At 39.6% G+C, this 14,387-nt stretch overlaps 1 protein-coding gene across 1 annotated transcript; it reads left to right on the top strand.

Annotated features, from left to right (window-relative positions):
- Nucleotides 1–9,637: 9,637 nt before the first annotated feature.
- Nucleotides 9,638–13,860, top strand: svip (small VCP interacting protein). The gene is made up of 4 exons (XM_083665577.1): nucleotides 9,638–10,096; nucleotides 10,489–10,539; nucleotides 11,501–11,614; nucleotides 12,724–13,860. Exons 1-4 carry the CDS (start codon nucleotides 10,034–10,036, stop codon nucleotides 12,736–12,738), a joined length of 243 nt encoding a protein of 80 aa, XP_083521703.1. The 5' UTR covers nucleotides 9,638–10,033; the 3' UTR covers nucleotides 12,739–13,860.
- The last annotated feature ends 527 nt before the right edge of the window (nucleotides 13,861–14,387 follow it).

The raw sequence follows: 14,387 nt of genomic DNA, 5'->3' as shown, positions 1-14,387 counted from the left end.
CGTTCACACATTCACAGCTTGGCAAAAAACACATTCACACCATGTTTCAGATATTTATACCAAGTCCATTAGAGACCTCTATGAAAAGGGCCACTCGATTTGCTCTCATGATTTTTTTCGTTATCTTTTTACATACAGTATGACGAAACACAAATGCTTTTTGTAGAGGCAATGTAACCAGTGCTCTGTCGGCAAGGTCATTGCTCATATCTCAATGTCAACGGCACACCTCCAATTAGAACTGTGCTATTGCTGTTAATCATCGTTATAAAGACATCAAATCTAATCTTTACACATCTTTCTACAGTCCCGCTGACATTGGAGATTTTACCTGCAATGTCACTTGACTGTTTGTGAACTGGTCAAACTACACATTGACTCCATTCAAGTCTATACATCATAGCCTATATTTTTATTTCAGTGTCTGTGATTTAGATAGTGGCCTCTAGTCAGTCAGAGACAGAAATACCATCTGCTTCCTCACAGCTCAGCAGGCTTCTCCTCTTCCCACCGTCTTGATATTTATGGAGTACTGGTGGGAAATGTTGCGCATGCCAACTACTTGGTACATTTCACTCTGTAACACAAATGTGTCTCTGCTTCTGGGTCAATAAATAAATAAATAAATAAAAAAGTAGCTCTTAAAAGGTGACTCCCATTAAAATTGTATCTCCATTTCTGTCGGTTAATTTACTGATCTAGGTCAGATGACTGCTTCGCAGTGGAAGCTACATTTTCTGAGGCGGCATGCTGCCACCTTGTGGTCAATATTGTGAACATTCACCTCCATTGGTGGTGAGTATAATGACGCATTACCGCAAGCATCTGGGTAAACAGTTCACAGCCATTAACTATTTAGTAGTCGGGTTTCAGATATGAAACATAAATAATACATAAATAACACATGCAGTTTTACTTATCTTGCAAGCAGCATGTACATTGAAAAAAGGGTAATCAATAACTGTTACCATGATAGCTAAGGAAGGGGTAGGAAACAGCATTACCACCCATGCAACTCCTTGCAGTCCACAGCAATATGATTTACACATAATGCTGATATCAATCATGCTAATCTCTCTGCAAAACAAAAAGATAGCACTTATCAACACTGACATTTGGTCTAGGAGATAATAGGATAATGCAGTGCCTCTGTAAATGTTGCGTTAAATGCCTGCTGGCAGGGACAGCCATACAGAAAGGAAACCCAAACAGATTGCATAAAGTCATCATCAAGTAGATGAGGGGAAAATGATTTAAAACAATGTGTGCGTCTGTTTGAAAAAGAACAAATTGTGTAGAAATAACAGACCTAAATGTCTCTCACTTAATTCCAGGAGATTGATTTCTTCACTGTGGTGTGTTTGAGTACATTTCCACTCAAAGTGGAACCCGAATCATGGAGACTATCAGGACGTCTAAATGCATTACTATAGATGTCTCTCCCTCTAGCACTCAGCAGCAATAGTGCAAATTGCTGATATGGTTATTTTACCAGCTTGGAGAAACACTGAGTTTGACAGAACCTTTCTCACAAATTCCCTTTTAGACAGGGATCAAACAGGAGGCTACAGTTGATGACTCATATCTGTCTACTGTGTTGACCTCAAATGACCTGCAGACTAGACAACGTCCTCTGATGTGGTAGTGGCAGTGGTAGGTACTGTATATGATGGACTCATGTCACAGAACCATCCGGCTATTAAACAGCATTAAGCCTTAATTGATGATGTGTTGTTATCAATTAATTCTGGTAAGTATTTACGTGTAATGTTAATGCATATATGTTAGATTCTTACACCATTACCAGGCGTTATCTACAGAGAGTGGCTGTGGCCTATGCACAGCAACACTGACGGTAAGAGACATGTCCCACGCTGTCAGATATCCCTTTGATAGACTCACCAGAGTCCTGCTCCGTCTCTGTTTCTGAGGGTCCAGTGTGAGGGCTGGTGGCTGGGGAGGAGCTCCAGGATGCTGAGTGGCTCATGCAGGGCTGGGAAGGGACAGGGCTGCCTCTCCTGGACGAGCCTGGCTCCAGGTCCTGCTGCTCCAGCAGGGGCTGGGAGAGATGACTCTTCTGAGGACATGACCCTGCAGAAGGGGATCCACACATACCAATGTCAAACTGACATTTCCTTAACAAAGCTGATTATTCTGTTGCGATAACCATTGTTGAGAGACTAGAGGTTCCCTCAGAGAGGGCCTGCTCTCCTTCAAATCACACTCATTCGCTACCACAAATTACATACAGGTATACTCCCGGCTAACCGTCTGCTCAACAATTGGCTGATAGACGGAACAGTAGGGACATGCATCCATTTCACTAAACCCCACTTACCGTAACTCATTTGTTGGAAGGGTGTCTGTGTGTAGTAGACCCTCTCCAGAAGATTTTTTTTTTTTTCGACCATCTTGAACTTCTCAAATGCTTGATTCATTTTGACCAGACGTACTGTAACGCATTAGCTGGTACGGTTGGCTAGAGACTACGTCCTCACCCCTCTCATGTTGCTGGACTCATACATATTTAACACCTCTCTAAAATTCCTTTACCCTCTCTGATAGCCGACACTACTGGAGGACAATATGGAGTTCTGGTTTAAATTGGCTTCCCATCCAACCTTTTATTTCACACATGAATAAATAAGTATAGCATCTTTCCCACTGTTCAAATATTTAGCAGTAGACAGTTAAACCAATTAGCCAACATCATATCTTATAACCACTCCAAAACTGTACTTGGCAAAACATAAGTTTGGTTTTTAGGCATCTACAGTAGTTTGGATTTACATGTGGAGAATTAAGAGTCAAAATCATTATAGCTGGGGGACAAACCATGCCATTTCTCTGCAGGCCACAGACTCTAATAAAATGCAAACTGTATTGATTTCTGCTTTAAGCTGGTCTATTTGCCCCCCCCCCTATCAAATACTTGCAAATGTCAAGTTATTACCTGGGTGTATGATCCTGAAACCACCCAGGTGAGCACAGAGCTGACTGAATACCCAGATGTCACACAGTAGGATGTATTCTGCATCCAGTGATTTTGATGCATCCAAATGTGGCCTTTCAAGCACATGATGTGTGGTCCAAATCCAAATGTGTTAGATGATGCTTGCTTTGTTTAAAGTTGAGCCTTAGGTACTCTATACTGATATGACATCATCAGGGTTTCTTTTCCTGTATGTTTGTGAGTTTCCTTGTAGTTACGGCATCATCATCACATAATACATATTTGTTTGTCATCATTTCGCCTAACAACTGCCTCAAGGTTTTATCTCAACAGAAATACAAGACATGCAACACACATTTGTTCAAAGTTTTTAGTTCACAAGACAACATCTAGAAATTCGAGTTTTAGAGTCACAAAATGTTTACTGATGTGTCTACGTCCCCTCACCCACTGTAGCCCCAGAATGTTCTCTCAGAGAACGTACTGATCATCTCTGCGTTCAGCCTCGTTAAGCATAGGAGATGCCACAGAAACACTGCAGGGCTGCACCCAGAGTCCACACAGCATGACTCACCCCTGTTCACAGAGGTATGACAAGTTTTATGAAGCATTCAGCTAAACCATATTCTGCAAACAAAGCCCTAAAGCATCAACAGAGAGACATCTCCCTCTAAACTCTCCTCTCCTTCAGATGTAAGATATAAGGCAGTCCAAAGGAAGAGACCATGACAGACAGGCTTGCTTGTGTTCATGTATTATGATACAAAATAACTATCCAAATGAGCTGGTGACAGCCACAGAGCTTACTATGACATCTGCCAGAGAATTGCATAACACCTACCTCGGAAAATGCAGGGGTGGCGTAATACAATTGAAAATTCTGTCTGTTGGTGATTCAAATGTGGATTTCAGTCAGCTCAGTGTTTTTGCCAAATATTAATATAAATAAATATAATGATACCCTAAGGGGTTTATAAGCTCCACTGAGAAAAGAAAGGAATTATATTAAATAAAGTCATTGCCAAACGGAAGTGGAAGAGATTGTACAACTCTACAACTGTCTACAACTTTGTAAAACAAATTAATTGTGTCTGAGTTAGACTACACCACCCCAGGATGACTTTAGAGCAATTAGTGCTGTAGTCATCACAGAATATGGGCCCAAACATTGTAAATGAGTGTATACAGTAGGGACAATACATTAGCCTGATCGATTACTGAGCAGGTACTTCCTTCCAGCTTCCTGGTACATTGATTATTTATTAAAACATATGTCCACTTGACTTTAAGATTTGAGACACACATTTCCATTGTCCACTTAACTTAATTGGGATAATAGTCCCTAATGTGTACATGAAAAGTTGGATGCTTTTGTTTACAACTGCTGTAGCTACCTTCACTGACCAAGCAAAACCAAACTTAATGCCATACTTTAGAGGTATGCTTTTAGCATGTCACCCCCCCACCCCCCGCAGGACTTTTATTTATTTATTTATATATATATATATATAAATTATATATATATATATATATATATATATATATATATATATATATATATATATATATATATATATATATATATATATATATATATATATTTTAAAGCAGACTTTAAAAAAAAAAAAATAAAAAAAAAAAAGCAGTTTTGTTGCAGAATTTTTATTTTTAAAGGCCTTCACCCTGCTATTGCAAACAGTAAGTATAGGTATAAGGGGTCGTTTAGGGTGGACCCAATTGCAGGAAGGAGGCAGGACTCAAAGTTGCAATAATCAAAACGTCGACTTTACTTAGATTAAGATGCACAGATACACTCCTCCTCGGGAGCAGAGAGGGAGAAGACTCCAGAAAACTTTGCCAAGGCCAGCACACCCTGAAGTCTACCATCAAGAGCAGTAACGGTGACAAGATGGTCGAGACTAACCAGGGGAATCTTGAGTTGTTTGGCCAAGCCAACATCCATAAAATTGCCAGCCGCGCTGGAGTCCACAAATACCTCAAGAGAATGGAGTTGCTCCTCCCAGGAGAGAGAGAGCTGCCAACATGACCGCAGAGCTGACAGACTCAGGAGAGATGATAGCTGCTATAATGATAGGACTCGCCACAGGTCTCCCCCTCCTGCCTGAGTCCAGCCTTCCTGACAGCTCAGGACAGGAAGAGTGAAAGTGGTCTGGTCCTCCACAGTAGAGGCAACATTATCTCATTCAATGACCCAGTTCAGGCTGAGAGTCAGGTTCTCCCCAACTGCATGGGCTCCTCGGCTGCGGACCATGTGGTCTCGGGAAGGATCGAAGGCACTCAGGCAATGACGTCACGACAGCTGCTTGGGACTCGGGTGGTGAGGAAGTTGCAGGCTGGTGCTCTCTGCATCTCTCGTACACGATTATCCACTCTAATAGACAAATCAACAAAGGAATCAAAGTCATTCACCGTCTCTTATGAAGCCAGGTAATCCTTGGTCTGATCATTGGCACAAAGCGGTGATAAGGGCCCCGGGGTTCCACCCACAGTCGGCTGCGAGGGTGCGAAACTGAATGGCAAAGTCCGCCACACTCCGTGAGCCTCCTCGGTGAATAGGTGGTAGCTGGAGCATAAGGATGTCTGCTGGTCCCAGACAGCCGTGGCCCAGGAGAGGGCCCTACCGGTAAGTACCGAAATGATGTAGGCCACTTTAGAGCGAGTTAAAGTTAAAGAGCACTGTGTCAGGAACCCTCGACATTCACCCGAATTACTGTTATAGCACTCCGGGGCTGGCAGTCGTAGGTCTCTGCTTCGCTGGATAACAGTCTCGGGATGAACAGGTGGTGGTGGGTTTGTAGCTGACGCCACCTGACCCTGGATCTGCTGGATGGCCACGGTGGGAGCTTGCACGTTGTCAATGACTTGTAGTTGTTCATGCCTACCGACCATGGCTCCTTCAATAGCCAGAGCAGCACGTACCTGGTCTATTTCTGCCAGAGCGGCGCATACTTGGTCCATTTCTACTGGGTCCATGTTTGGTTCCGTTGTGCTGTAAGAGGTCGTTTAGGGTGGACCCAAGTGCAGGAAGGAGGCAGGACTCAAAGTTGCAATAATCAAAACGTAGACTTTACTTAGATTAGCAAGGTAGCTGAACAACGGGTGTAGCAAACGCCAGACTTCTATGCTGGACAATTAACAAGACACAGGTGAGGACAATTAACTAAAAGAGACGGACAAGGAAAATAATAAAGGTCTCTGGCGGCCAATGGTGGCCAGTAGGGGAAGCTGCAGGATGAGAAGGATTCCTCACAATAAGTAAAAAGTCAATACATGTGAAAAGAATATGAGAAACTATAAGCTTTCTCCTGGCTAGTAGTTAGTGTAGGTTCAGTGTCAGGTTTTATCTGGAGCACTTGCTATGTTAGCGATCTTACGTTGGGTAACTCTGGCTGTTTGAAAAAACGATAGAATTGTATTGGACAGTCGCAGGGAAAATTGTTTAATTGAATGTCCACATTCACAGTCACATCACTGTCTTACGATAGACACCATTTAAAAAAACAAAAAACATCCAAGTATTAGCATTTTCATGAAACCATACATTTATTGTGTAGTATATTCTCCTAAATGTTTTTGGAGAGGGAGGTGCACGTTTTAATCAACCAAGCAGTTCACTGTGTGGATCAGGTTGTCATTACAAACTGACCAAATAGAGAGGAGGAAAACTGCTCAGGAATCTACAAAGTTGAATGGTGGAGAGGAAAAAGCACAGTGGATGAGACATCTCAGTCACTCTACAAAATTGGTCTACAACCAAGTGGCCAAAAAGAATCCCTTAATGGAAAATAATCTGTCATATCCATAATTGTGTTTGCAACAATGAATTCAAGTGATACAGCAAAGAAAGTGGCTGGAAATGTGTTTATTTGGTTTTACTGCAAAGCAAGTTTGGTGCAAATCCAGCACATGCAATGCAGTTTCCGCACCATCTCTCATGTGAAGAATAGTGGTAGCTGCATCAAGTTATGGGTATGTTTGTCACTGGCAGGGTCTGGGGAGTTTGTCAGGATCAAGAGAAAATTATTAAATCTGCTGAGTTGGTAGTGACATCCTAATCTACACAGTGTGTAATTGATTCCTGAGACCCTATAAAAACAGAGATATTAATTCCAAAATTACATTAATTATTATCCTTGCATTAATATGGACTCAATTGAACTTATTGAGTGATTGTTGATGACACTTTTACATTTTAGCTAATTTTAAGAGTGTCATAGCAAAGGGTCTGAATACTTATGTACATGAGGTATTTCTGTATTTCAATTTTCATAAATTTACTGAAATTTCAAAAAACCTGTTTTCACTTTGTCATTCTGTGGTATTGTGTGTGGATTGATGGCAAATTCTTTTAATTTAATCCATTTTAAATTGAGTCTATAACACAACAAAATGTGAAAAACTGAAGGGTCTGAATACTTTCTGAAGGCACTGTAGTACTGAGAAAAGCGCTATACAAAATAAATGCATTATTATTATTATTATTATTATTATTATTATTATTATTATGTTCAAAATGGGTCTGCGTTTTCTCAGAAAGTCAGCATATAAGCAAAAAGGGGCAATCTGGGAGTCAAACAATAACAAAGCATTCTAACCACCACTTGTTTTGGTAAACATGTGAGGGATGGGGCTGGAGAAATGTAACACTCTGAAGTTCATAGACGGAGCTATGGATGCAAGGACTGACCATCCATGACACCAAAATGATAGCTTTAACCATGTTTTAAAGCTGTACAGTGTTTGTTTACAATGACATTGTTTAGAAACAATGGAGTAAAACAATATTATATTTTGGGTTATTGTATGATGGCGTAAGACAGTTCAACTAAGCTTGTGAAGCATTTATATGTTATATTTTTCAATAATCAATGGTTATATATAATTAATTTAAAAGTTAAAAAAAAAAAATGGATGTACCAATCCCAGATTGCCCCTTTAAGCAACTTAACATTTGCCCTTACAACATACACAGGAAGTCTCTTCAGATTGTGTTGATACATCTACACAGCCTCAAATATTATAGCCTACTGTAAGTAATGGTAAAACAAAAGTTATATACAATATAAATTAACATTATGCATAATCCATTGGTTGTTATTCCATTACAGTAAGCCTGCATTACATATTCTGAAATCAACCAATCAATAGACAGCCAAATGCTGTCTATTGCTATGCTAAATGTTAGGGAAATTATAGCCAACTTGAACAATTTCCTAGTTATTTGCAAAAACTATTTCAAACGTGCTAGTAAAATTTGTTTGATACATTTCAAATATTGTAAATAATAGGCCTGACAGTTTGTAAAATGATGGGAATAAACACAACAAAGTAATATCCTAATATTAAAGACTAAACATGTGCATAAGTGAAAATAAGAAGTCATTTTGTAGCGGGATGGGGGAGTCTGTATAATATAAATAACTTTTCTGATAACCAATGATGATTCGCATGCCAATTAAATCACAAGCATATCCTACCAGATGATAAACCCTCAGATATTTCCCGTTGTTCGGATTCCTCACAGCTGGGAGCAGAATGCAATTCCCTGGAACTTGAGCTGCTAGTGTGTCCTCCGAGGACGACTCTATGGCATTGGACTTCTACTTCCATAGCGCGTACCTGTGTACTTCGAGGAGACTGTTTCGCCATGCTTAATGAATTACTACACTGAAAATGAACTCAAGCCACGGAGAGACAACTGCCTTGAGGTAAAAGTGTAGATCTCCTCACTGACGCACTGGCCTGACATGTTCCACGAATGGAATTCATGGGTGTGGTTTAAAACCCAATTGGGTAAAGCTGGCATTACAATACAACTATATTGATTGTATTGATTGCAGTGGGAAACAGTGCATTATCTTCCTGTAAACTAATTGAAGCCGTTGTTGTGGTTCTTATGCCATTAGCCTATTATGTTCACGGACTAAACAGTATGCTTCATTTGACCTCGGCTAATTGTCCTAAAATGATGATGATTATTTAGCTCTCCAGTGTCTATACATCATTGGGTACATTAACAATGTAAAAAAAGACCCAAAACATCAGTTGCTTTTATTTGATTGTGTAAGGTATTTAGAATACTATCGTATATTCAGCATATTTGGTAGGCTACTATTGTTAAAAACGATCAATCACATCACACCCAGGCACCCATCCATACCCAATACAAAAGTGTTGATAAATACTAATTCTCCACTCCCCGCCACAGGGTAGCACTGCGTAGATGGTCAGCAAGGTACTGTGTATAGAAATACAAATGAATAGAATGGATAACACTGGCTCGCCATAACTTACGAGCAGTGACCAAAGATGGTGATGAAAATTACCATGGGCTGGTCATTTTCCCTCCGTATGAATTTCATATATGCAAGCAATATGAGTATGTCTAACATTTCTGTAGAACAACGAGCGAGAAAACCTTGTAGCGTACAGAAATATTATATTTCTATGGCCCTCCGCTGCGAGGACTACACAAAAGCTGTGTTCAAGAGCGAAACGTAACAACGTTTTTCATCGCACAGCGTAATACATTGGGTTCCAGTCTCTGTGCATCTGATCAATCTGTGAGCAAAGAGTAGCTACATTTTCCTCCTGAACATGGTCAGTTTATGTGTTTGGATAAGAGCAAGTTCGTTACACAGCAACCAACCTAGTATAGCTAAGTTAGCCAGCTAAACAAGAAGGATATTTTACTAGCTATATTACTAGCGTTCAGCGAACGTTTTCCCAATGACGCGACGTTTGAATAGGTTAGCCTGGGTGAATATTTAGTTAGTTAGCTAGCGTAGTTACACTTGACTTGGTCAGCTGTCACACTGTCTAGTACTAGTACTAGTAGCATAGCTTGTAGCCACTTTGCCTGCCTAGTTAGCAAAGTAGCTAGCTTCGCGTAAGCTTTTTATTATTTTTTAAATAATAGCAAGTGATAAAAGCCTTTAATTGTAGGAAAATAGCGTCACTGGCTGAATTGGAGTAAGGAGCTAGCGAGTAGCTTTACTAAAATTCAAGACTGACTGACATTGGACATTGTTTACATTATTTTTGCTTGAATACCCAAGTATGGGAATGTGCTTACCGTGCCTTGGAGGAGCTGCAGACGAGGTTGTGGTGACTCCAGATCCAGTAAGTCTAGCTAAGGATTGCAAGCCTGGCAAGATATTTCTTTGCCGTTGTCAAATAGGCAACTCTGCTGATATCACCACATATTTGCCTGTAAGTTGAAGATGGAACTCTTGAATCTACCACCAGTATTGTATGGGGTGGAGTTTTGGTAGGGTGTGAACCACCTGCAGTGGGATAACCACTTGTTTTTTGATAAATGGACCACTACCATGTTAATGCAACTTGGGAAACATTTTCACCAAGTTGTAACTCCTTAATATGACAGTTACAATGGAATGTGGCGTCACTCCCACTCATTTATAAGCCCTGGATGGAAAGGGCAGATAAAAGGGTGCATGAACCATATGCCTAGTAGTAGTCGTGTGTCACTCACATTATATTTTGCTTCACAGGAGACAAGGCGGCGACAATTAGCTGAGGCAGCAGAAAAGAGACAGAAAGAGGTAGGTGACTTGATTTCTCTAGCTCATGGGCGGCCAATTTACCCAGTGAGGGCTAGTGCAGGTGCAAGCTTTCATTCAGGCCAAGCAGTCGCACACCTGAATTGTGATGTGATATTGCTTGACTACCAAAAGTCTTCACCAACACTGGCCCTGGCAAATATAACAATATTATATGGCAACTCAATCGAATCTCAACCACTCCCTCGTTAATAGAATATAATTGAAGAGGGTACAGAAAATGAGTGAGCCAACTTACTTGCACTGGGGGTAGCGACTGTCAGGCTGTATGACTCAAACCTTTGTTGACTTACCAACTCCCTAGAACCAGGAAAACAAGTCTTAAGTATTTGTACCTTTCATGCAAGGCCAATCATACTTTTAGATGCTCCTCATAGGCTGGTGGTGGGTATTTTTACTGTTACACAGAAATTCCTCAGTCAAAGGCATTTGTCTTCACATAAAACATGTCCAACTACAAAAGCATCAAGGTAAGTATGTGGAGAATTATCTAGCAAGCTTAGATTGGCTGTCGTTCCACCCACCTCTCAATTCTGATGCACTCTTTGGAGAATACATTGACCCACTGATTTGTGACAGTTTGTGACATTATGTGACAGATTCAGCCATTTCTATGCTTTGCTCATACAATGCTCTGCACTTGAACTTGAACAATTCCCCCTCTTTGCCTCATCATGGAAACGCACACATTCCCAGCATGCCTTTATCAGCTGAACACATGACTGTAAACAGCAGCCACATCCTTCTGCTCACATCTTTGACAGCTGGCTGCTCTTTTCAGTTAGGCCAGTTCCAGATTTTATCATTCAGTAACAATGAAGTTTAAAAATACAACATACTATGCTTGTAGTAAGTAAGTAAGTATTATGTTTGTCCTAAGGAAGTTTTGAATTAGATATTCTATATGTATTGCTGCCATTTTGACTCCCCACTATTTCCTCAGACAAACTATAGGGGAGTCAAGAACCCAGAAGCGGTTGAGCGAAAGAAGAAGAAACAGGAGGAGATGGAGAAACAGGCGATAACTATATCTAGCTCTGGTGGTGGTGGGCTGAAGGTTAGTCCTTTGATATTGAACATGGATTGCACAATGTGTCATCAAAAGATGTGAGGGTCTCTATAACCCCAGCTAAGAACCTTTTTTATCTCCTCATTCTATTCTAAATGTGCACCAATCTGGCTTTAAACCTGGACATAGCAGGCTTAGCTGCTACGGTTGTCTTCGATGGTATGTTAAATTGCCTAGATCAGAAAAAACACAGTGCCTTATTTATAGATCTCTCCAAGGCACTCGATATGGTCAACCATTATCTACTTATTCAGAGGTTGTCTGTAATAGGCCTGGAACAGTAGCTGGTTTGAAAATGATTTAACGGACAGAACGCATGTATGTGTATTTACTGATGATGTTGAATCAGGTTTTCTAACAAAGGGTGTCCCACAAGGATTCTTTGTCTGGTTCTTTTTGCTTTTTACATTAACAATATTGGATTATCTGTAAATAATTGTAACCTGCATCTATATGACACTGTTGTATATGTTATTGCCCCCATGATTGACCAGGCTCTTTCTGAGCCAAAGTCTGCATTTATTGTCCTACAGAAAGCATTTGTTGAACTGAAATTGGCACTTAACGCTGAAAAAAACAAGTATATGTTATTTTCCAAATCACAGAAACATGTATCTGATGATTTATGCATATATACATTGGGGTGTGCCCACATTGAGCGTGTCCCCGCTTATAAATACCTGGGCATTTGGTTAGTCAAAGAGTTGACATTTAGAAAATAACAGAGGAGCTTGTTAAAAAGCTAAGGTTTCAGGTGTTTTAATATTCTTTTTTTTTTTATAGGAATAGATCTTGCCTTTCCTACAGCAGAAAGCAGTACAATCAACCTTCATGAAAAAATAGGTCTACTTGTTATAGTTTGATTGAAGATATCTTATATCACATAAGAAATGTAAATTTTGTTGTTATTATTTAGCAGCACATTTGACTGTATCAACATTGTACTGTATGTTTATGTCTACAAAATAGGAACTTGGAATAGGAATCAAATATGTTTGGTTTATTAAAGCACCATGGAATGAATGAAACAGAAGTTACAGGATGTCAAAACTAATTGCTGTTTAAATTCTTATGTAACATTATTTTTCTCTTTGTAGTGGCAGGTGGGCTAAAGATCAAGGTGAAGAAATCTTGAAAGTCTGTGTCCACACTGAGATTCAGCCAATGACATGAAGAGTATTGCTACCCGTTACTTGAGTAGATCTTTTGGCTGTCTGTTTTTTGTTTCTTTTTTGACATGCAAGCTTTTCAGAGGCGAGTGCATAGGATAGTTTTTGCCATGCCTTAACAGAAAGAAAGGTACGGACAGATTTGCCAGTGTGAATTGCAGGACATGCCTCCCTAACGCCAAGATATACATCAATGGATCTCTGGAACAGCTAGGAGTGACATACAGCAATGAGCAGCATACACTCACTGAGGAAATGTGCGCCAATATCCATAAACTGTTGCAGACATCTTGCAGCTGTCTCTACAAGTCAACACTGCAGCTTTTATACCGTGGTGCTTTTGTAATTTTTTCAGACTATAACTTGAGGAATGTTCTCAACTTGTTACTATTTTTCTTTTGAAATTTATACTCTAAAAGGTCCTTAATGTTCCTCATTCATGATTCAAATGACACATTTCGTATGTACATCACTGCAAAAATAACTTATACATTTTCATGCTTGTTTTAGAATTTGTGAACAAACACTACAGTATATTCACTTCACATTTCTCTTTTGTGTTTGGTTTTCTTGTAACTGTGCAATATAAATTATTTGTTACACTATTGGATTTTAATGTATGAAAAATGTTGCATAATTTAAATGAGGTTGAGATTGTAATTGTGTAATACCTGATGAAGAGAAAAGGTCTGTGAATGCTGCATGGTTTAGATTGGTTGTTATTCATTTCAAAACACACAGGTAATATAGCATTGACTAGAATAATGTTAATGTTCACTCTGTTGGACTCAATTTGTGCAGTGATGGTAATATATGGGATTGAGATATTGTTCATTAGCCTTACCTTTAAACCACGATGAGAACTTAGCTGAACTCAAAATGAAATGAAAGGAAAGAATGACTGAACTAGCAAGTGTGTACTTGTGATGAAGTATTGACTTTAACCTGCCTTGCTTACTTGAGTGCTTTTCCTCCTTTCCTCTTCACTTAATCCCGCTAATGCTTCAAGTGCTCCGGCCATTTTGAGGGGCAAGATGTCAAGCCAATTGTTGAAATAAAATGTATTACGAATCTTGTGTTTTTTCATTTTATCAGTGGGTTTTAGTAAAAATATATTAGTTGCATCCTCCTTTACTTGTATTGAATTGTAGGGAACACAGCACCAGGGACCACTCATGATGACTTACAGTGCCTTCGGAAAGTATTCAGACCCCTTCACTTTTTCCACATTTTGTTGTGTTATAGACTCAATTGAAAATTGATTAAATTAAAAGAATTTGCCATCAATCCACACACAATACTCCAGAATGACAAAGTGAAAACACATTTTTTGAAATTTCAGTAAATGTATTCAAATTGAAATACAGAAATATCTCATGTACGTAAGTATTCAGACCATTTGCTATGGCACTTGTTATTGTATCCCACTTGGTATTGTGTGTGGATTGATGGCAAATTCTTTTAATTTAGGGTCTGAATACTTCAGCACTGTACCTCAGCTGCCTCTTACGTGTTCAGTTGTGTGTAATGTGACTCACCTGCATGGCTTTACAAAACAGTGTCTACAGTACTGTTACTCATCATGTTAATCA

The sequence above is a fragment of the Argentina silus genome (genome assembly GCF_951799395.1).
Source record: "Argentina silus genome assembly, chromosome: 3".
NCBI lineage: Eukaryota > Metazoa > Chordata > Actinopteri > Argentiniformes > Argentinidae > Argentina > Argentina silus.
This window is presented reverse-complemented; position numbering and strand designations above follow the sequence as displayed.